The 25152-nt window shown below is 30.9% G+C and overlaps 1 protein-coding gene across 3 annotated transcripts in view; it reads right to left on the reverse strand.

The window, feature by feature from the left end:
- The window catches only part of LOC143230453 (otoferlin-like), a 208001-nt gene that overhangs the window by 63677 nt on the left and 119172 nt on the right, over positions 1 to 25152 (reverse strand). For 2 of the 3 annotated variants that reach the window (XM_076464033.1, XM_076464035.1), the window contains 6 exons: positions 20909 to 20963; positions 19852 to 19983; positions 15279 to 15341; positions 12992 to 13076; positions 11245 to 11360; positions 10536 to 10576 (listed from right to left, as the gene is read on the reverse strand). In XM_076464033.1, coding sequence (XP_076320148.1) covers positions 10536 to 10576; positions 11245 to 11360; positions 12992 to 13076; positions 15279 to 15341; positions 19852 to 19983; positions 20909 to 20963 — 492 coding nt within the window. Of the gene's footprint in view, positions 1 to 10535; positions 10577 to 11244; positions 11361 to 11683; positions 11769 to 12991; positions 13077 to 15278; positions 15342 to 19851; positions 19984 to 20908; positions 20964 to 25152 lie in introns of all 3 variants that reach the window. The other variant, XM_076464034.1, reaches the window with a different exon arrangement.

Consider the following 25152-nt stretch of genomic DNA (forward strand, 5'->3'; position numbering starts at 1 on the left):
GGATATCAACTTGCATAAAAAAAAGAAGAAAACAGCATATATTTGTGAAACAAAATAAAATATAAAATATTCAAAATAATTATATTATGAAAATGATATGACTAGATAAAGGTATTGTTATATGACACCTTGCTAGAGAACGCCACAAGTGTATCAACCTCAGGCAATATGGAGTGGTAGAGACGATGGTGTTACTAGTGTCGTTAATGTCATAGTTTCACGAAGTAGAACCAGAAGATATGTTGCTGGTTGTGTTGCTAGGAAGCCATTAAAGGTATCATTCATGATGAGACCATCATGCATATCTCAATGGCTAGATTAATTGATGTATGTATAAAACACTAATTCATTAGTTATGTATTTAATGATACATTTTATATTTCCTAAGCTATAGAGTAAATTTAGTAAAATTTTCAACATCCTGATAAGGATGCTTATTTAAATCCATAAACAATTTTATATAAAATTTACTGTTTCATTAGCTTGTCTTTACGCTATCTCTATAATTAGTTACTTCGAATATTTCTTATATAAGCAATTACTAAATTTGATTATGTGTAAAACTATTATTGAATTAACACAGTAAAAAGTTCTCAACACAACATTACTTTTAATACTTTTTGTATCGCTTTCTCTTTGGGTTATACAATCCAAAAGTCCCCCGCTGGTACAGTAGTAAGTCTTACTACTTACTACTAAGTAGTAAGAAAGACTTACTAGTAGTAAGTCTACCAATTTATAACGCTAAAATCAGGGGTTCGATTCCCCTCGGTAGACTCAGCAGTTAGCCTGATGTGGCTTTGCTATAAGGGAAACATAAACACACATACAATCCAAATAAATCTATTTCTATATATATCATTTTTTATTAATTTTGAAATAAACACAAGAGCTTTTACATGTGCGTAAAGTGATTATTTCAAAGAGTTTCGGTAACATGAGTTGTCTCTACACGTAACCAGTATACAATCCATGCAAGCAAAACTTCAGGTGCTATATACATTGGAGTTTATGGTTTATAGGATTAGTTTTCATACAAATTATGCTTATTCCAACTTAGCATGTAATAATCTATATAGATTTTAAATGATAGTGGACAATTATTCTACTTTGAAACAAAAACTCAGTATCATTAAACATTGTTATAGATTTAAACGGTCGCCACATGGCTAGATTCCTCTTTAATCTATTCACGGTCCTCTCTGTCGTACAAGTTCCACAATCAGTGTTCTATGTTGTTATATATCAGACTTAAGTTTTAGTACTCATTACATGATAAAGAATGGATTATTTATAAAGTAGTGGTGATGAGACTAATGAGCAAAGATCAGTAACAAATGCTGACGGAGGAGAAAAGTATGCAAAAAAAAATTATACTATCTACAATGTACCAACATTTTATGAAAATTAAATTAATATTGGCAATCCAATATTTACAATTCATGAGTCTGTCATTTTATGTTATTTGTAAATATAAAATGTTATCGAGTTGTTAAATTGTCAGCGGAAAGTACTTCTTGGATAAAATCAGAGACCATAGCCCAAATTGTGAGATAAAGACAATACAGTTATTTATTTACGTGTACAAACAAACACACCTTCAAAAAGTTATACTATTCATAAATACTGGTATGTTGTATTTGTAAAGTTACATTTGAATGATAGATATACGAGTTCTAGATGAAAAACTGAAACTAGTAACTTAGAAGGAGAAAAATAATTTTCTAGTATACCATCAAATATTTAGAATTTCATAAATGTGCATTTGGATTTTAACATTATTATATAAAGTTCATTAATAAATAACTGACTATTTTACTGACTGTTAAGTTCAGTGACACACAATGTTAAAATATAGTGAATGTAACAGCTAATATTGATTCCAAACATGTTGGATTTATAAAACAGTGAAAGAAAAGATATGTATTTTCTTGTTATTTTTCGTAAGAAAGTTGAAAGAAATGTTAACATAATTTCTGGTTTGTTTGTCAGCTTTGTAAAAAAACAAAAGCATTATTTGTTATTCTCAAGTAGTGACCATGTGACTCCTGAACATAGGTAACATAATGTTTTATTCGTTGGTGTCGCTTCTTAGAGAATTCACCTGATCTTACTTATACATATGTATAAAATGATAGACAAACATACCTACAGACATGATTTAAAGTATTTATTTCATGGTGACTATTCTAACTCACATGATCCTCATCTCCAAGCAGTGGTTATTATGTGGTTAATCATTTAAATATTCCTCAATTACTACTTTACTGGACATATGGTAGTTTAATACAAAACGAAAATAATACATTTCAAATGAGGATTCGTAGTTAGGTTAGTGAAAAAGGCTATACTTCTTCTGAAAAAAAAAACGATCTTGTTTAAATGTATGAAATGTAAAGGTCCTTTTCAGGATCATCACATCCTAAGATATAGAAAGCTATGATTGCACGTATGATTAGAAACTGATATCCATCAAGTGTAATTTATCATACAAGATTAAGTAGATGTATATACGTCAGTATTTTGTCAGTTAAGATGTTTTTCGTAAATAATGCATTAGCATTTTTTTTCAATATGTGTGTGATACATAAATATGAGATTTTCTTTAATTATGTGAATAACTGTTTCAGTATCTGATGAATAGTCTTATTTAGTGCTTATGATTTTACATTGAAACATTAATGAAAAGTTATATCTTGTAAACAGAAGCTTTTACTGTTTAAAAATAACAATTCAAAAATTTATTGTAGACTGAACTTCTAGCTAAAATTATCAACGCTACCCAAAAACAATTAAATCTGTTACCGTCATTTATATAATAAAACTTCATGTACTTTATGTGTCGATGTCTAAGTAAATAAAGTAGAATTTAATCGATCATTCATTTTGAAACATTATTCTAAGCTGTTTGAGCTGTTCCATGATGACGGAAAACCCGCTTGAAATAAAATGTATTCTCAAGACGGCTGGTATGGGTATTAAAACTTTAATTAAAGTACAGAACAACGTTTCGACATTCTTAGGTCATTTTCAGGTAAACAAAGAGAGCTTGCAACTAACCGTTGCCTGGTACAAACAATAATAAATTCCAAGAAACAAACTACAAAACCTTATACCGTTGCATACCATATATTCCCGATATTAGCGAAAAAATAACCAACATTTAGACACAACTTATAACAAAACACAACATTCCAGTATACACCAAATTTATTCAAAAATCAGGTAGAAAACTAAAGTCCATACTATCTAAAAACTACAGTGACAAACACCAACATAATTTTTAAGATACAATGCAACAACTGTCACAACTTCTGTATTGGAGAAACATGAAAAGAAATGGAAACCAGATTCTAAGAAACCAAAAAACACCTTCACACCTTTTTGAACACTGTAAATCAAATAAATACAACATAATCATAAAAAACACCCAGAGACTAGAACGGTAAACAAATATAAACAAACGCAAAATCAAAGAAGCCTGACTTATACAACAACGCAAACCAAAACTAAACCAATATAAAATATCACCTTTGTACCTGTACTAATTACTAGCCTAAGATATAACTGCAACGCCTCCTACAATCCCGTACCCGTTTACACTCTCCTCCCTAAGGTATGTGTCCAGCAACGGTCAGTTGTAAACTCTCTTTGTTAACCAGAAGATGACCTAAGAAGAACGAAACGCTTTTCTGTACTTTATTCTAATTACAGTTTTAATACCCATTCCAGCTGTCTTGAGAATATGTTTGAGCTGTTTATTTTAAGTATTAAGTATTTAGTAATGTAAATGAATAGATAGTGACAATGTATCATCATTGACTTGTTCAAGCTTTATTTTAATAAATGTTTTCCTGCCATATTCATCTCTCTCTTCTTTCAGTGAAACCGTATGTTAAATAAACTGTTCTACTTTCAAACGAAAGTATTATATGTTTTAACTAAGACTTTGTTAAAGTGTTATGAATATAATAGCTTCTTTTTATTGTAAACATGTTGCATTTAGAAAATGTGAGAGAAAAGATAGGGATTTTCTAATACTTTATCATAAGAAATTTGAGATCCTGACCGCTGTATTTTCTAAAACCAAAGTTTAGAAAGACAATTAGCTGTCTTAAACATAAGACACATGGGTTATCAGATAAAATATAAACAATGTTAATATCCAAACTGAACGTTGAGTCATATCAACCTCTTTCTTTTAGTGAAAGGTTTACATACCATTAGCTGTGAGGCAATAAAAGTGATTTGTCATTTGGTGATAGTTTTGTTTCAATGATAATGATGTCAGCTAGAAAGAACACACATATGTTCAACTATATATTTCCCACTTTACACGATGGTTTTGAACATGTTAGTAATGTACCTTATATCTCTAATGCAGAAGAAAGCTCAGCTGTATTTGTTCTCAAAGGCTTACTAACAAAAAGGTAAGTGCTGCTATTCTATAATTGCGATTAAACATATTTATTATGTAGAAAATTATTTTACAGAATGAATATTAACAAAGTGTTTAAAATATAGAGAGTTAAACATAGATTACATGCATGCAATAAGTTTTATGCTAAAAAGCGTTTTTTTCAGGATAAAAAATGTAAAAAGATATCGAAAAAAACTATAAATTGTATCCTAAATATTTCAATATTTATAAAGAGATCAAAAGTGAAAACATCTTTCCAACAGTATATTAAATGTAAAAGAAAGAGCAAGAACGTATATCATTGAAGTTAAATACAATAATTGTAAGTGTTACTGTGATATTGTTTTAACATATATTTTACTTTTAAAAATATAACATGGAGAAATTCAAATAAAACTAAATTGTGTATTATAGACTAGAATTACACATTTAACATGTTGAAAAACTATTCAAAGCTGATTGCTGTAAAGCATGAAAGATGCAAAAATAGAATTTTTAGTTTGTAAAAATAAAAGCATTACTTGGATTAGCCGAACTGAAAGTGTAATAAGAAAATACTGTGTAGAGAACATGATAAATCAACAGTAGTTTTAAATGTAAATAAATCTAGTAACTGTTGACAAATTGAGACAATGAGCTCATCATCCTTCATTTTTAGAAATATTACTCTTAGAAACTAGTTATATGGATAGCATAAAACAGTAAGTTTTTCTGTTAAGTTATTTAGAGATTTGAATAATCATCCACTTCAGAATGATAAGTGGTTTACATACAAAGATCAGGAAAGATAAGAAGCGTGATTAAATATAGAACTAATGAATTAGTATTTCATAACTAAATTGACTGCATTAAATCTAGTCACTGTTTGTATCTTGAGGCATTTATGACGATCGCATTATAACGCCTATCATGTTGGCGTAGAAGTGTGACCCTAGTAACACGTCCTTTTGTTCTACATTGGAAAGTATGACAATTCAACCTCTCCCTTCGTCGTTGTCTGAGGACGACACAAATCCTCAAGCGGAACATTGCGCAATAATCTCCTAGCTACTGATATGATAGCACAGAAAATATTTATCTAAAAATAAATCAAAGATTCAGTTTAGAAACTGTAGAGGTATAGAATAAAACCACAGTTGCAGTAGAGAGAACTTTATGAAAGAAAAAATAAATAAGCCTGAATGTATTTATATATTTTAGGAACAAAAACCCATGGAAAAAGCTATTGAAAAAGTACAGTAAATAAAAAAAATATCCAATTTTTTAAAACTAAAGAAACTATTTTTGATAGATTCGTGCATTCTCTTCAGTCTTAATTTGTTATTTCACAGGGAATCTGATGATGTGATAGTGTGTTAAAGAGGTTAGTCTCCAGTTGTTGATAGCAGGTTTCAACTGTCATAGAAAAAGGGATTTATATTGTTTCTATAAGTACCTTAGTTATATTGTTAGCATGATTAGCAGTTAGCAAGTTTTATGTTTTTATTTGAAGAGGATAACGTTTTGAGCTTGTGCTGTCTGTCAAATCGCACAGCTTATAACAAAAGGAATATGGCAGAGTTCAAAAAATTGTTTGCAGCATTTTTAACTTTGAGTGTGAAATTTCTCTGCAAAATTACGTCTTGTACATAAAAAAAACATAAAACAGATTGAAATTAAAATTAAATAAAATATAGGTAAAAATTAGAATATATAGGAAGGAAAAATATTTTAAACCAGATGGGTGTGGGATTCCCAGATTGTAGATTAATCTCTTTTATGAATGTGTGTGGAGTATTAATAAGTCCCACGACCCATTTTATGGTTGTTAATGGAGCAGGATTTGTTTATAGATGTATCGTGGTTCCCCAGTTTAATGTGATTTAGATGTTCTAGTACTCGCTTACTAAGTCGGTGATCTGTTTATCCAGTGTATAAACTATTATATTTTTGGAAATAATGCAGTAAATAATATATTCAATTGTACAGGTAAAGGATTTTCTTATCTCAAAAATTTATGTTTTACTCGCACATATGTGATACCGTTCTTACTTGAACAAATGACACCTGTTTTATTTACACGTGTGAGTGCCTAGTGTATCATTTCATTTTTATTTACTGTTATTGTGCGTCAGGAGTTCACTTAGGTTTTCGTAATGTCTGTGACAAATTATGAAGGAAAGAACATGAAAACTGAAAATTGATCTAGTGGTTAGGTCCTCAGTAAATATTTTGTAATTCTTTAATGTAAAGTATTTGATCTTGTAGGTTTGATGGAATGTTAGCACAAGGCACAAAGTGGAATACGATTGGTGTGTCCTTTCTTCCTAGGATTGAACGTTTCCTCCTAGGTACAAGAACGTAAATGAACTAGCTTTGGTAGCTGCACGTGGATGAAAATATCAGAGAACAATCTATTTTGGAAAATGAAGTTTTCATGTTTTTAGATTTATAATAATTATGACCACTCCATATTTTGCATAGTCATAGAAATTGTAGTAAAGGTATTGACTTTTTGTTACTATTCGGGTGTTAAGATTCGAAACGTAGGTACATGTGTGGATGTGTTTCTTTGTAATGTATTCTAGAAGTAAGATAATCGTTTTGTATTTATTTGTTAGGGCCAAGAAAGAGGAATATTGTGTTGGATATTTCCAAAGTAAATTCTAAAAAAGACTGGAAATTAGAAACGTAGCGTAGAAAAGTTTCTAAATTTGATATTAGCACAAATTAAATATCTACTGTGTTGTTAAAGTAGCGAGGATATGCCATGAGTTTTGATCCATTACATCGATTAAACAAACGAATTTTAGTGTATTCGAAAAAGATGTTTGCAAAGGTGGGGCCCATTTTAGTTTCCATAGTGACAGATATGTTTATAGTAATTACCATTAAAACTAGCAACACTAAAGGTAAATACAAATTCGGCTAAAAGTAGAAGTGCATGTATTTATGTGAGTTTAGAAGCTCATGACAAATAGCAATAACACTTCAGCATACTAACAAAATGTTGGTTCTGCAGGATAACCGCATGCAGATAAAATAGGTATCCTCCGTTTTGGATTTTAGTGAAAAAATATAAAGTGAGAGTTTTAGGCTCTTTTACGATGAAATTCTTGCCTATAGTAGATAATTTCTCAGTATAAATCATTTCATCAACTCTGGATGATATTAGGCAGTGTAGAAATTACTGTTGTTGTCTCAAAACTGTAGTTATATATACATAATCCTTGCGCCAAACTACGATGGCTTATCTGTTGATAAGCTCCATTTCTTGTGATCTCTTCTCTAAAGTTTCTTAAAATATTCCTCATGGACACCACACTCACATGAGCTCACTGCATTTGACTACTTTATTATTTAGTATAGAAATGAAATTAATGAAATGGAGTAATTGTAGAAGAATTTATTTCCAAGATTTCGGGTAAATGAGTTTTATGTCTTAGTCTGTAACAAAAATGTTCAATATCTTCCATTGCGCAAAAGATCTCTTTTGATGAGGTCAAACGTAAGTCCTTTATTTAGGATATTCTGTCTGTTGGACAAGAGTTTCAATTCACTAAAATTGTAACAACCTACATGGTTTAATAAATGTTTGCATTACTGGAAACGGAAATAATAGTTATTGAGATGTTGGTTACAAGTGGAGGGACAATGGTTGTATTCGATATAGGTATGTCTGAGATCTTCCTTGAAAAATTAAAAGGTTCGTCTCTGCAATTATTACGGGAACATCTGAATTTTGGATTATTTGTTTGTTTAGAATTTCGTGCAAAGCTACACGAGGGCTACCTGCGCTTGCCGTCCCTAATTCAGCAGTGTAAGACCTATAGGGAAAGCAGCTAGCTAGTCATCACCACCCATTGCCAACTCTTATGCTACTCTTTTAACAATGAATAGTGGGATTGACCGTAACATTATAACGTCCCCACGGCTCAAAGTGCAAGCATATTTGGTGCAACGGGAATTCGAACCCACAACCCTCAAATTAAGAGTCGTGCTCCTTAATCACCTGGCCATGTCGGGCCCCTCTTGGAGTGTATATTCATTTGGAGGAACTGCTGTAGTAGGTTTATAGGCCTAATTTGCTGATATTTTGTTTTCATTCATTGAATTTTTATTGTGTAAAAATACCAAAGGCTTACTATGATAACTTTTGTTGACAACACTGTTTAAAAGTGATGCATTCGATATAGGCTTAAGTATAGTTTCAAGGCTACAATATCACTTTTTTATGTTTTAAAGAAATTATGACGATTACGGTTGGTTTCACAATTTTTTTTCAAAACATTTAAAGAATCCTGTTCGTTACAAATGTTAAAAGGTTTGTGTCATGTCGTTAAAAGCTATATCCCAAAGGTGGCACATGGCCCGTAATATGCAGTTCATAAGATCACATGACGAATTTTGCAGTTCCTTATTGAAACATTGTTGAACATTTTCTAACTAAAAATTAGGAGGATGAAATTTTAACTGAAATTCATAGCGAACTAAACTGTTACGAAGACATTTACTTTTGAATACTATGTGAGAGTTTAACCTTTTTTCTTTTTTTTTAAAAAGGGCAAATAAATTTGGGAGGGAATTATAAAACTATCTGGCTCCAGATATATTAATGGTGCAGAAGTTGTACAGATGACTAAGATATGAAAATTAAAGGTTAAACAAGGGCAAAGTTGTTTTTTTTTATAATCTTACTTGAAGAGGACGACGTTTCGAGGTTGCAATGTTCACTGACACTCCAGGCATATGAACAGCATCACACACATACAATGAAAAACACAGCTTTAAACATAAGAAAATCCTTTACATGTACCACTGAACGTATTATTTAGTAAATGATTTATAAAAAATGCAGTACTTTATACAGTGAACAAACGGGCCTCGGACTCGGTGATCTAACATAAGAATATCTAAACTATATTAAACTGAAGAACAAAGAAAAACCTATAAGCAAACATTTCCGCCATCAAAAACCATACAGTTTAGGACTTTCTGATTCTGGGGCTTATTATTGTTCTAACAGACATTCGTAAAAGAGAAAGAAGATTAATCTACAATGTGGAAAACCTACAATCATCAAGTTTGAATCAACGATTTTACTTTCTATAGATTCTGATATTTTCCATAAATTCAGTCGGTGTTAAGGTTTCTTGACTAGTAATATTTATGTGTAAGACGTAATTTTGCAACTAGGTTTCACGCTCATTGTAAAAAATACTACATAATTTTTAAATTCTGCGCGTGTGCATTCTGTTGTAATCTGTACGATTTGACCAAGAGCGCTGGTTTGAAACGTCATCATCGTTATATAAAAATATAAGAACACTTGGTGATTGTTAAACTTATTATTTAATTTTAACAGTTTTGTCGTCTATGCGGTTAACTATACATTTCTTTACATATAACATCATTACCAATATCAACTGGAGGCTTAGCGTCAGTAAGGAAGAAAGGAATAATAAAGATGAGTTTTAAAGTATAAGATAATTGGTTTTGGCAAACTCAAAAGTAGAAATACAGTTTGCATAGCTCCAGTTTATTTTCAAATCATATAATATGGGGTTATGGTTGTCATTGATAATTTGGTGATGAGTAAAAATCCAAGCAAAAGGTTTAATTTGATTATCAAATCTAAGACATCTTGTGAGCCTTGGGATGTGCGAGTTGGAGTAACATCTTGTCCCCCGCTGGAATAGCGGTAAGTCTTTGGACTTACAACGCTAAATTCAGGGATTCAGTTCCCCTCGGTGGACACAGCAGATAGCTCAATGTAGCTTTGTTATAAGAAAACACACAGTCACATCGTTTAACACATGAATATTATTGTTTTCTAAACACGATAAATTTATTGTAGGCAGGGCAAAACACGTGTTTTATTAACGAGTCGCGAAAGGTAAATAACCTCTTCTGTTTTCTTTTGTACGTATTTCGTCAACTGTGTAAAACTGTCTTAAACAATTCGAAACAACGTCCCTTAACTGACAGATATCATATAGCTTCTCAAATCAACTAAAATTACTCACTGTCCATAACTTAGAAACAATATCGTTATATAAGCAACCAGGTGAGCATAAGAAAGTAGAGAGATATATAGTAAATTGCAAAAGTAATTTGTAAACGTTTCTGAACTTACGCTTCAATATCATCTTCATCTTTTTCTGATTTTGGAGGTGGCTGCGTATACAGATTAACTTATTTGTGATTAAAATAAGCATTAATACATTTTATTTGAAACATATGTATCACTTTAATATACGTACAGAATATTTTCATATCAGAGCATAAAAATATAAATCGATGAAAACTTCTTATTGTAATATTTCTACGCATTTCGAAACGTAGGTTTAGCTATATTAATTTCTTTCAATACGTCTTATTTTAGCATCTGAATTAGATATATTAAGTAACTGTATCTACAACCCTCTTTGTTCTTATAAAATGTTTTAACTATAAGATGATAATACATCAGTTAGTTTGAAATTAAATTTTTCCTCTTTATCTATAAATGATTTTCAATAATATTATTTTATAGTAATACTTGTGTAATATTACCTCAAAATATTATTGATAATTCAAATCAAACGTTTCGTAATGGCTCTTTACAGGTTCTATTCTTTTTTTAAAAAAGAAGCTAAAATACGCCCTATGCTATTGAAAATTAGTACTGGGATAACAAAAAATAGTTAGATTTAAATTACCAGTATTACTAGTATCGTTGAGATTTAATATCACGCATCTATTACAACTAAAATCTGTTATATTCTTAATTGAAAAAAATAATATCTAGATAAAATACTACTCTGTTATAATTAATTTAAATTATTTTTTCCCAAGATTCTTACCTTCACCGTATCACCTTTTCCAACAACCGAAATATCACATTTCAAATAACCTTTTGGGCCAGCTGTAACGTCATCTGGGTCAGTCAGCAACGCCCACTTGTGGTAAAACTGGTGATCTTTAAAATTGGAATAAGTATATATAAATAGTAAATAGACTAAAGAGTAATTTCTGCATGTCATAAGAAAATAACTAATGTTGATAGAAGTAACTTTTTTTTCCTGACATTGTCGTTAATCGAAACTAACATAGTATATCAAAGTAACTCACATTTTAACTAATATTTTATATTTCTTTATTGCTAACAAAACCAAATTTGAACGAAATAGCTAGTAAATATTGTATATAAATAGCTAATTACGAATTAATTATTTCACTCAATTCGTGCAAACTAGCGACACATAACGGATACAACAGACAACATCCAAGTAGAATATCTACCTGGTTGAGAAAACACTGTCCCAACATCCAGCTTGAAACAGCCTATCATTTTGCCTGATCTTATAATATTTCTCGAATGAAGAGCCTAGAATAATAAGGAAGCAGAGAAAACGTTGCTGGAGGTAGAGACATTTTATCAGAAAGATTGGCGCATGCAGTAAAATTATAAAGCTGCAGAAAAATAATTGTTTGCTGTGAGGTTTGTAAGAAAATGTTGTGTGATGTTTCCGGAAAGAATAAAAGTGTTTTAATTCACATTTCGTTTATTTTTAAACTGTCTAAGAATATATAAAAAATAAAATGAAAATAAAACGATGGTTATTTATCAATCCACTAACTGATCAGTAATAATGATTATACACAGAACATCTAATAGACATAGATATTTCTGTTATATTAGTTAGTGAATAGTAAGTAGATGCTAAAATAAGTTAGGCACTTATTTGATCTACTTTACGAATTGTTTTTCTTTTAATTAGCTGTTATAAGATGTGACTTGATTCCAACAACACACTACGTTTCTGTCCGGAAACATTTTACATAGAGACCTTCGAGTAAAAACCATGGCCACTAAAATTTTGAAAGTACAGCATGTGACACATCAACATATCATATCATTACTAAATACATAAACTTACTCTAGCTCCTGCTACTTATCACAGCAATAGTAACGTCGTATCTACTTCTAAGAAAGATTCGGATTAAAACTTTTTTTGTCATTTCAAAATAAAAAAAAAAATATTCAGTTTGTTTCTTTATCTTTCGAAATTTTTAATTTTAATTTTATAGAACGATAAGAATTCAAAGTTTGTAGCAGTAAGGAATATTCACAGGAAGATCTCTCTAAAAAATAACACAGTAAAGACGAACAACACACTGTATAATGGTAACGATAGAGTGCATAAAGAGCGCCAGGTGGAGTTCAAGCATAGTTTCAGAAAGAGCTGTTGCAGTACTGTTTTCCTCGCAGGTACAGTGTTTCAACCAAAATTTTAATAATCAAACACTGCAAGTGATTTCCGATAAGACTTGCATTGTACTGTATTCATGAAAAAGTATATATAGGTTACTTTTCAACTGTGTAAAACACTAAACGTATACTAATTACTGAATGTTATAAATATGTAAAACTATTTCGAACAAATACATTCATATACTTTGGTAAAGATAATTTCAGGTGAACAAAATGATAATCAATTAACGTTATTGGCGTGAAATCCAAGAGATTGAATGACTGCACTAGGAAAATCAGTATATTCTAAAGCTTTAGAAAAAAATAGAATTTTATCGTTTGGAAACGTTTAGTACCAGGTTGGGAAAATACAGTCCGGACATCTAACTTGAATGTACCAACTATGATACCCTTGCGTAAGAATTTACGTGAATGTAGGACCTGCAGAAGAAAAATATTTGTGGTGAACATTCTTTCCAATACCGTAGCTATTTTTTTATCGGTTAGTTTGCATTATGTACTACACATATAAATTTTGATATAACGTAGTGCTTTAACTGAATATCAGAGTAAAGGAAGAAAAAAAAACCAATAAAATTGTAGTGCGTTTTATTAGCCTACATTATATTCCAGAAATCACATGGAAATCATGCTTTTCTCCCCCTCTGTCAATCTAGCCAAGAAAATCAGTTGACTGTTTTCCATATTTTATAAAAGTATTGTTTTCACTTCTTCAACATTTGTACAAGAATATTAATTGATATTATTTACAGCTAACAAACTTACAGGGTGCTTATTCAAAATCTTGGAAAATTTAACCAATATTTCGCGTTGTTATTTTACAGTTTGAACAAATAGCATTCATAAATGGCAATAACGACATAAATCCCTTGAAAAAGCATAACAAGTAATTATTGATATGATAGTATATATATAATAGTAGATAATAATGTAATATAATAATAGTACATACATATATATAATAGTAGATAATAATGTAATATAATAATAGTACATACATATATATAATAGTAGATAATAATGTAATATAATAATAGTACATACATATATATAATAGTAGATAATAATGTAATATAATAATAGTACATACATATGTATAATAGTATATAATAATGTAATATAATAATAGTACATACATATGTATAATAGTATATAATAATATAATATAATAATAGTACATATATATATATATACAATAGTATATAATAATATAATATAATAATAGTACATATAGTATATAATAATATAATATAATAATAGTACATATATATATATATACAATAGTATATAATAATATAATATAATAATAGTACATATATATATATATATACAATAGTGTATAATAATATAATATAATAATAGTACATATATATATATATACAATAGTATATAATAATATAATCAGTGATGTCAAGAAAACCCACTTGTAGAAAAAAATATATATGTATAAACGGCTCGTTTGGATTGAGAAAATTTTTTTACGTAGAGGAGCGAACAACGTTTCGACATTCTTCGGTCATCGTCAGGTTCAGTTACCTTTTCCTTTCTTTGTGAACCTGACGTAGACCGAAGAATGTCGAAATGTTTTTCGCTCCTCTACGTAAAAAAATTGTTCTCAACCCAAACGAACCGTTTTTGCATATATAATAATAGTATATAATAATACGCCATTTAACGATCATCATTAATGAACTCTGCAACAAAGTTTTGATGTCGACTTTTGAGCTCAGCAGACTTCTACGGCAAAAAATACAATAAAATGTTTTATTTGTTAACATACTCTCTCTGAAAATGAATAAGAAGAAAGAGTTATGATTTTATAAAATTAGAAATTTAGTTCTCTTCTTACCATGTGAACAATAATAGGTTTTATCTAATTTATGTGTCACAAAACAACAAACGATTCGAAGACCAGTACGAAACTGAAAATTTATGTGAGACGCAATTTGTTTTAAAAAGATAAATTAGTTAGAAATAAAAAAGTTTTTACGATAGTCTTAGAAATAATTAATTTTAAAATTTATGCTAGTTTAAACAAATCAAATTTAGTATGTAGAACTAGTGTTTTGGTAATAAGTGAGTTACTGAGTTTTTTATATATATGTGTGTGTGTCTAGTTTAGTTTGAAAATGAAACTGATATAGATGAGATTCCACTTAAAACCTGTAACTTCTTTATTTTAGGTAACTCCCCCAGTGGCTTAGCGGTATGACTGTGGACTTACACCGCTAAAAACTGGGTTTCGATAGTCGTGGTGGGCAGAGCACACATAGCCCATTGTGTAGTTTTATGCTTAATTCAATACAACACCAACAATTATTTTATGTTTGAATTGTAAGTTAATCAATTTATTTGTCTATTCAACTTACTTTTAATGTGACACTGAGAAGATTTAAAAATTTCGTGAATTTACTGTTTTTACTTAAAGACTTGCATAAACACGTGGACCATCTCAGCTTCTCTAACTAATACTTCAAAATAAATTATATTAAATGAATGCTAAGCATCAAATAGATATAACTATCATAATACATTCTTACAGAAACCTTCATACAAGAAAAAAACAATAACAAGTTTCTGTAAAGTATATATTAATTTAGAAAGATAGAAGAGAAATCTCACCGTGAGTGTCACCATTTTGTCAAACAACAATGCTGGGGCAATATGAAAGTCAAAGACAAAGTACTGAAAACAAAAAAGAGGTAATTTCATTAACTTCTGATCACAGCAGGCTTCCTACTACGTAAACTATAAATATCAACCTGTCAGATCTGGGTTAAGTTACATTCATCTCATACTGAGGCGACACACAGAAGCGGTACTGAACTGAACTACGATTTCACTAGCAGACGTCGATGAAAACTGTGACATATATATATATTTATACCCACCTCTCTTCACCACGTGTTAACCTCCAGCTGTCTGTTTACCTATTATACAGCTCGATTGTTATGTACATTATTCCAATAACATCTCATAGAGTTCGATCAGCTTAGGAGATTTCAGATAGTCTCGTATACCAAACTAACACTTAGAATTTTTTTTTTTTTTTACATAAAAACAGATATAGTAAACATTCTTGTCAATGCTGTTAATATACCTATCATTAAGAAAACGGCACAAGGTACACACTTAAGGAACAGATAAATATTACTTTGATTTATGTACAACCGTAGGTTTTATGTTCCTTGAAGAACTTGACATCACTGTATTCGAACCGTGACTATCATCTCTTACAATATACTGTTGTCAATGAAAGCCTAATAAAGGGATTCAAAGGTGTAACTTTTCAGTAACTTGTCATCTGAGGAAGTTATTGTGGCTCACGTTATAACTTGTGGTATTCTCAGATTACTGTAATTTCACTTAGAATATTTAGCAAGAGAAGAATTCGTCAGATACTCTTACAGAGTAGTGTCTGCTTTTTCTTTGCCTCTAACTACTCTGTACAACAAGAAAGAGTCTTAAAATATGTTTGTAAACAATTAAAATACGTATTGAAATACAAAGTTAGGTAACATTTTAATGATTACTTGTGTGTTTTACTAGTGAGTTTTATTCATGTTCTTACACCAGTGTAGCTATGTTAAGCTATAAGCACCAGTAAAAGCTATGTTAAGTATAATCTATATAAATGTAATTTCAATATAGGAAAAATACATAGTATAAGTAAACCTGGCAAATAAAGGAAAACGTTACAATATATACAGACTCCATCCATGTGATTGAGGGGAAGCTCTTACATTCTGGCTAGTGTTTCTATTCACAACATTGTTCATGCTACAACAGTCTTCTTCAATAGAAAACACAAATGATGACCGTTGTGACTTGCGCATTGCTATTAATAACTAAATCTGTAAAAACTTAGTAGTGTCATTGATATGTGTTTTATAATAAAAATAAACTAGAAAACGTATTGCAATTTTTTTTAATTATCTAGCAAGTAAGGAGATAGAAAAAACATGATATGTCACACTGTTACAGCTATAGAGTCGAATAGTTGGACAGTAGTGACAGTGCAGCGAAAACTAATGTTTATAGAATTGTAAAATACTATATGATAATAAACAACAATAACATGAATAACAACATTATAAGATAAAAAGTAATAATTCTAATTAAAATAAACATAATAAAATAATACACTAAATACGTTAACACAGCTAACTGATTTTAACTCTTGTCACTTCACAACGCACAAGGAGCAGGCAACAGGAAGCAGCTATAAGTGCTTACTAAATAAATTAGCACGATACGAACTTGAAATGTTCACGATAATAATAAAAATTAGAAATGAAATTAAAAACAATGGTGTGTGTGTGTGTTTCCCTTATAGCAAAGCTACATCGGGTTATCTGCTGAGTCCACCGAAAGGAATGGAACCCCTGAAAAGCAATGGTAAATATGGTAACGTAATTACCAGAAACTAATGTAAGTTAACCAATGACATAATGCTAATCTATATATGGTACTATTATATAGCTTGAGTTAACTAGAGAAAGAAATTAACCAAGTTGTGATATGTAGGAATATCATTTTTTCTGCCTGCTTTAGATGTATAGAAATTAAGAATATATATTTTTTGTTTTAGCATTCATTCTCTACGCACTTTTAGCATTAACACATAATCCAGAATTGCTTCGTTCCACTTGCTTGCTTTCTTTTATCCCTATAATAGATAATGTCTTTTCTGCCCCAGAGGATAGTACACTAGCTTGCATTATCAGGATTGAAAGAATAACGAGTGTCAAATTTTTCGTCGGCTCAATCGACACTGTCTGTATATTATAGTCGACCAATACTGTAAGAAAACAACAGTTACAAGGTTGCTATTAGTTCATTTGTGAAAAATGAAAACTGGGATACGAGATTTGTCCACAAATTGTTTTTTTTTTTAATATTGAAGGAATTCTAATGAACTTTGAGTAGCAAATATTGTAATTTATTTGGAATACTTGTGTTTGTAACTGGAACGTTTACAGTTTCAAAATTAAAGTTTTGAAGCCGTCATCTGTCTAAATCTGTATTTAAGTCTGTCAGAGATTAAGGCTGTGTTTGAAAACATTGTCAATTGAAGGCCTTTACTTATATTTCTTTTGGTATAAATATGTACTGTGTTGTTGTTGTTGGGCTTAAAATTATTATATAGTAGGTGTCTATGACTTGTTGATAATAAATTCAACAATAAAAAAATAGCATGCATGCCACTTATTAAACTTATGAACAAGAAATTATTTACGCTAAAGAGATCATACGAATACCATAAGCACTATATGATTTTCTTCTTCTTGTTCGAAGTCTACTTAGGCCTACTCAGTTATTTACTTCAGAATTTCATTTGTAAAGCCAAACTACCTCTCTGTTTCTATCACACTAGTATTCTGTGTATAATTCACTTACAAAGTGGTTCGAGCTACCTCAGCCGTATATTGTCTTCCAATAATCGTTTGATCTTCTTTCTTCAAAATGTCTTCTGTTCCTTTTGTCGAAGAACACTCACGCTAATTTAGTTACTTTAGAACCACGATTTGACGGAATAAATTATTGTTCTTGTCTTTTTTTTTCTACAGTTAGTCTTACCGTAACATATTAAACGTTAGGCTTATCACTTCCACCGCAGTTAACTTCACACCAAACTTTTCTCTGGCTGTTTCCTGCCCATGTCATATTATTTATATGTTTATTACTAAGCAGTCTTCTTGTTATATTCTCTATATCAATGAGTTGCAAACACAATTTCCAATACTAGTATGCTGTTAACTCTACTAGAATAAAAAACGCACCAAACAATCATATAATATTCATTCACAAAAGAAACTAATTAATTATTAATATCCGCATTAAACAGTCTGTTATATTGTGACAAGGTGGAAACCTCGGAGGATTACATGTAATTCAGATCTCTTTCTTCCTCCTTTACTATACTTTAAACTGACAACTGTTATTAAAAAGTTCACGAACACAGGACTAAACACATTTAGTTTAAACTTTTGTTTCTACTTCTATTACCAGGGTCATGTTCATGAATGTAATACAATATAATTTAGTAATTTATTACCACTTTACTTAATCTGGTCGTGTTTAACATTTCTCAAGTAGTTTGCTGGAAATTTATTACTTTTCATAATATATATATATATTAAGTGCGTATTTTACATTAAATACCATACGAAAACACATTCAATACGTTAATGAAAATAATACTGTATGTTCTGGTAAAAATCGATTATCAGGTATTAAACAAGAAAATAGTTCATAACTGTTCTAATTAAGTTTCTATTATAGGTCTAAAGTGTCTATTTCGAATAGTAAGATGATGTTGTCTGTCTGTCTTTTTATTCTGGTATTTTTGGATGAATCCTATAAAGATATTTTGGCTGATTCTCAGACAAGGTTAATTTAAGAGGCTGATTTCTGGTTAGTTCTCAGATTTATATTTCTATTCAAGCGATGTTATCTAATTGTTTTCTTAGTTTTCTGTGTTTTTTTGTTCTATTTTATATAATTTTTATGTGGTGAGTACACAGCTCCTGCATAGTTATAATTGTGTTTGTGGGATTTGAGTAATTGAAGTAATTAGTTTTGATATTGGTGTGAGCAGAAGTGGTGTTTACGTTGCTTGTTTATCTGATTTTGTGGGCTTAATATTGTAATGTTTTAAAGTCGTAATCAGCAGCAAATAAATTGTTGAATTACTCACAAGATCAAAATAATTCGCTGAGCATACATTAGAAGAAATCTCGTTTATGAAATATGAGAAAGTGGTTACGAGCTTTGGCGACAAAATGTTATAATGTGGAACAAATTCTAGTGTCTTAAATAACGTGTGAGTAGCAAAAATTGTAACATAATGTATTTGGAATATTCGTGTTTAGAAATGTAAAGTTCATAATTTCAAAATCAAATTTCTCTTTCATTAAAAAATTTGCACTTTCTTATTCCAGGATTTCTGAGAATTAAATAATTTTTAACGTGTTCTTTGACAGTGATACTTGCAATAAAATATAGGTTAGTTAACTGAAGAGGAAATTAAAATTTGAATTTCTGATTATTACAATAATTAAAAAAGTTGATAACAGGGTAAAATATTTATAGTTAAAGTCAATCAATGTAATATATGTAGATAAAGATTAAGTTTTGATATGTAGCTAGTATTTCTTTTATATTCATAGACCAATAAAAGGAAGAAACTTACTTCATTATAGTACGGGCAGTTGGTAGACTCCTTTACACTAGTATATTTCTTTTGATCACCTACTTGAACACAAACAACGGGGTCCATATTAAGTCCCGCAAGATGACGTGCTTCAATAATGGTAATGCATACCTGAAAAAACAAAACGCGCGATTTCTAAGACAGTACTTTGTTTTCGGACATTTATAATACATGACGCAAAAGTTCTGTAGAAGACACAATTTCATAGTTTTAAAAAACCAGCATTTCATAAATTTAACACGACAAAATAAACGAAATAGTTTAAGTGCAAATATTATTCTCGCTGGAGTATTTCAATATTAAACACATAAGCACATCAGTTTTCTCAGATTCATATTACTGTTTCTAAAAAGGTTGACTGATCTAAAGGTTAAGAATCTTTTTGTCTCTACAGCGATATAAACTGTATATTTTCGTCATAATTAACTAAAATGTGAAATTGTGAAGTTTATTGTTTACGTAAATTTAAAACAACAGGTGGCTTTCTTATAAGTCGTATCTAATATTTTAAATGACGTAACAATTTTCTTTCATTCTTATCAGGAATTTTAAATGTCACAACAAATAATTTACACAGCATATCGTTAATAATTAATTGAGGTAAACGTAAAAGTTTACAGTTATTGAATACTTTACGATTCAAAATAATCAGACAAATCCTCTTTCATTTAAATTGATTTTAAACGATTTTTTTATTTGTGAAAAATTTAATATCTAAACAGTTTTTTATTTTATGAAAAATGTTCATGATTGCTTCTCAACTTTATTGTGAAATCATACCTTAAACTGATCGAAGGTTTGTAATTGCGCGTTAAGTAACATTTTCATTAAAAAAACAGTCTTAATATGTTACTTATCTCAAGATATGAAAGTAAATGGTACAATAAAATCTTTATGTGCTTCTACAGAAATAAAAAAAATAAAAATTATGAATAATAATTCATTGGGTTTCAATTTAGTAAATATCCATTTCATTTTGAACAACCATAGTTGGTTATAAATGATCTATTCAAAAACATCGATTGAACTTAATTACCTGAAAATCTTGTGCCTTTAGGGCAACCGGCTGCATCTCGTGAGTTAGTTTAGGCCTAAAGTAAACAGAAAGTAATTTATAAATTACAGGCATGCCAATGACATTTATAAAAAAAAAAGAGGAAAAGGTATATAGCCTGGCGCCACAGCGCGGCGCAGCAGCGCCTAACTATTGCGGTCCGGGGCATGCCCCCCCGGGAAATTTTTAAAAAATGTATGCTATTTGGTGTGATTTGGTGCAATCTGGGACATAATTTCTTTATGTTTTTTGACATTGCAATGTTGGAAAAGTACACAATATATATCATATAAAATAACAAAAGGAAATTAAAAGACTAAATCAAACTAATAAAAACTATAACTTTCATTTACAGTTTTTAGCAGATTGATTTATTCTTTTAATTTGCATTCATATTTTAGAAGATATATCAAAATATCTAAAATTAACAAATAAAATAAAATGTAAATAAATGAAATTTAAGATTGTTTATTTGCTATTTATTCAGTTTAATTTTTTTTCTAAATCAAAATATATTAGTAATATGAGTTAATAAAGCCAAAATAACACAGTAAATATTCCAAGGCCTGGCATGGCCTAGCGCGTTAAAGGCGTGCGCTTCGTAATCTGAAAGTCGCGGGTTCGCGCCCGAGTCGCGCCAAACATGCTCGTCCTCCCAGCCGTGGGGGCGTTATAATGTGATGGTCAATCCCACTTTTCGTTGGTAAAAGAGTAGCCCAAGAGTTGGCGGTGGGTGGTGATGACTAGCTGCCTTCTCTCTAGCCTTACACTACTAAATTAGGGACGGCTAGCGCAGATAGCTTTGTGCGAAATTCCAAAACAAACAAAAAAATATTTCAAATACAAATCATTTCATTATTATCCTTTTTGTCATCAATAACATCATCATCATCAACTACTGGTATGCTGCCAATTAAATGTTTTACAGTCATTGCCAATAACTACTTCTCTGCTGCATATATTCCATACAATTTTCAACTCACATAAAATTACTCTTTTGACTAATCATGACTACCTACAGTTCAAATTGTTCATCTATGCAATCTTGTCATTATACTACTGGTACCTTAATGTCAGTGAATTTTCCATTCTTTCACAAATTGACAATACAAACTAAAACAGCATATGAAGGAAAGCTATGACATTGCTTAAAAATTCAACTACTGATATGGTTCAATATTAAACTACTAATATCAGTGATATGCCTCAGAAATTAAATTTTGTACAGTCACTGACATCAACAACTACTGCTCTGCTGCATGTATTCCATTAAAATTTCAAATTACTTAAAATTACTCTACATGACTACCTACAGTAAAACTTGTTCATCTATACAGTCTTGTCAGTAAATTACTGGTACCTCAATATCAGTATATTTTTCATTCTTTCACAATACAAACTGAAACAGCAAATCAAGGAAAACTTTGACATTGCTTCAAAATAAAATTAATGATATGCTTTAAAATAAACCACTGGCACTGTATGCTGCAGATAATAATAAAATGTTACTGATATCAACTTCTGCTCTGCTGCATAAATTACAGTCAAATTTCAAATCAATTAATTTCCTTTAATCAATCTTGGCTACTTTTCTCTTTTTCGAGACAAGGGTTTCCAGTGCTCTCTTCCGAGCTTTTTTTCTCTCCTTCTCTGAATGGGCAGCTCTCTGTGCCTCTGCGGCTTTCTGGACTTTTTCTTTAGCCAAGGTGGCTGGGCCAGATTTCACAGAACCATAGGCCTCAAGCCTTTCTGCCCTTTTCTTCTGATTCTCCCTCAGCTTTGAGGTATACTTTGAAGCTGCTGATCTAATGTCCTTACACATTCTCTTGTCTACAGGATCAAAATGAACATCTTTCCTTTTAAACATATCAATCGCTGTTGTTTCTTTGGAGCGTAGAGAATATTTTATCGTCTGGTATGCACACGAGACCTGCAACGAGACGAAACGAGACTGCCTCCAAGATGGCGGTCAGATTTTTTTTTCTGCAATAAACATTGAAAAAATACGATTCTCCTCAAAAACCACCTACCCGGCCCCCAAATCGCTCATATTTTCTCCTCGAATTTACACGAATCTCGTGGGTGATCGTTGGCCGTTTGAAAACCGCGGAAATCCGCGTTTCAGCGGAAAATGGCACGCATGAAATTAGGTCAGAAATAATTATCTACATTGCAGAATATTTTATCGTCTGGTATGCACACGAGACCTGCAACGAGACGAAACGAGACTGCCTCCAAGATGGCGGTCAGATTTTTTTTTCTGCAATAAACATTGAAAAAATACGATTCTCCTCAAAAACCACCTACCCGGCCCCCAAATCGCTCATATTTTCTCCTCGAATTTACACGAATCTCGTGGGTGATCGTTGGCCGTTTGAAAACCGCGGAAATCCGCGTTTCAGCGGAAAATGGCACGCATGAAATTAGGTCAGAAATAATTATCTACATTGCAGATTAAACTTTGCGATGGAAAATTTGACAAATAGAAACATTATGGTATAAGTTTCTAATTAGTTATATTCGCTGATTGCATGATATAACTGAAGGTTTCTAGAATATTTGCAGAGCGTTTCAAATTTCATCAATACAGAACATTACTCCATAGAACTTTCAAAATAACATTTAGCTTTAGCTAGCATACTAGGTTTGAACTCCAAGAGTAAAACAAATTCACATTAAACTTCTCAGTGTACAGAGAAATAAAAAAAATATTTTATAAAATAACCATCAACTCGTTACTGCAGTAGCTATTGCAAATAGCCAAGTTTGAATAAAACTCATTATAACAAAATTCTTCAAAGCAAAGCATTTTGTCTTGTTTCTCATAATAACCAAAGTGTACAGGAGTGAAATATCAGCTATAACGTGGAGAACAGAAACATAGCTACTGTTTAAGTTTCTCGCTCTTTTCTGACTCTCACCATTTAACTTTCGGCTTATACTAGAGTTAGGAATAGGTGCTTAAGCCGGAATTAGAGAAATATTTCATAATCATAATATTTTGAGGATATTTCTTACTTCGTGGTGTATAATGCGGGATTCCGTAGAAGCAAAATCGAATATTATTATTAGATACATTGCATTAAATGTACCAAGTTCAAACAATAAGCATCTAGATCACATCTCTTTCAAAAAGAAGTGATGCAACTATTTTGTTATTTCTTCACTCGACTTCTACACCTCCTCTCTTCAGATCGAGTTACCCTGTCCTGCAACAATTTTCTGGGAGATTCAACACTACTGAAAATCCTCGTATATATTTTGTTCATTATTAGCAGATTTTGTGTTTGTTTTCCACGTTTTCAAAGGAAAAACTGGAGGAATACAGCCTCATTACAATAGCCTGCAATAATTTTAAGATAAAACATTTAAAATACATTACAAGAGCATCAAAATCCCGTTATCAATTGAGAATTCACTTTTACTTATACATTTCCAACAATGGTAGAACTCGATATGAAATTTTCCTCAACAAAGTTTGTTAAATTATAAACACATTTAATAAATGTGTGTGTTTATGTGTGTTATATACAGTACTGTGCAAAAGTGTTAGAACAAGAGAATATTTTGTCATTATTTCCATTTTTGGAAGCAATTTCTTCCTTGAAATTAGAGAATACCAATCTCAACACCATGATAATGTTTCACTGACTCATTTTCATGAGTCATTTCATTTTCATTCTAGCAGAAGTCTAAGGACACGCCCTTGGTACAAGTATGTGGGAATTCTAAATAATGATGAAATTTAGGATCTGAAATAACTGTGATGGTAATCCACGCAGTTTTCTTAACTTCACAGAAAAAGCCAGCAACGAACTAGCATATGGTACCAATATATGAGAGAATAAATCAATTTAATAGCACTGCATAGATAATTGTTGATAAAAACCGTTTTAGCACTATATATTAAGTCTTGCTGTCGTATTATGGAATAAATAATTGATAATAGAGTAAAGAGTTAGCACATTGTTTGTTTGTTTGTTTTGGAATTTCGCACAAAGCTACTCGAGGGCTATCTGTGCTAGCCGTCCCTAATTTAGCAGTGTAAGACTAGAGGGAAGGCAGCTAGTCATCATCACCCACCGCCAACTCTTGGGCTACTCTTTTACCAACGAATAGTGGGATTGACCGTAACATTATAACGCCCCCACGGCTGAAAGGGCGAGCATGTTTGGTGCGACGGAGATGCGAACCTGCGACCCTCAGATTACGAGTCGCACGCCTTA

The sequence above is a fragment of the Tachypleus tridentatus genome, chromosome 10 (genome assembly GCF_004210375.1).
Source record: "Tachypleus tridentatus isolate NWPU-2018 chromosome 10, ASM421037v1, whole genome shotgun sequence".
NCBI lineage: Eukaryota > Metazoa > Arthropoda > Merostomata > Xiphosura > Limulidae > Tachypleus > Tachypleus tridentatus.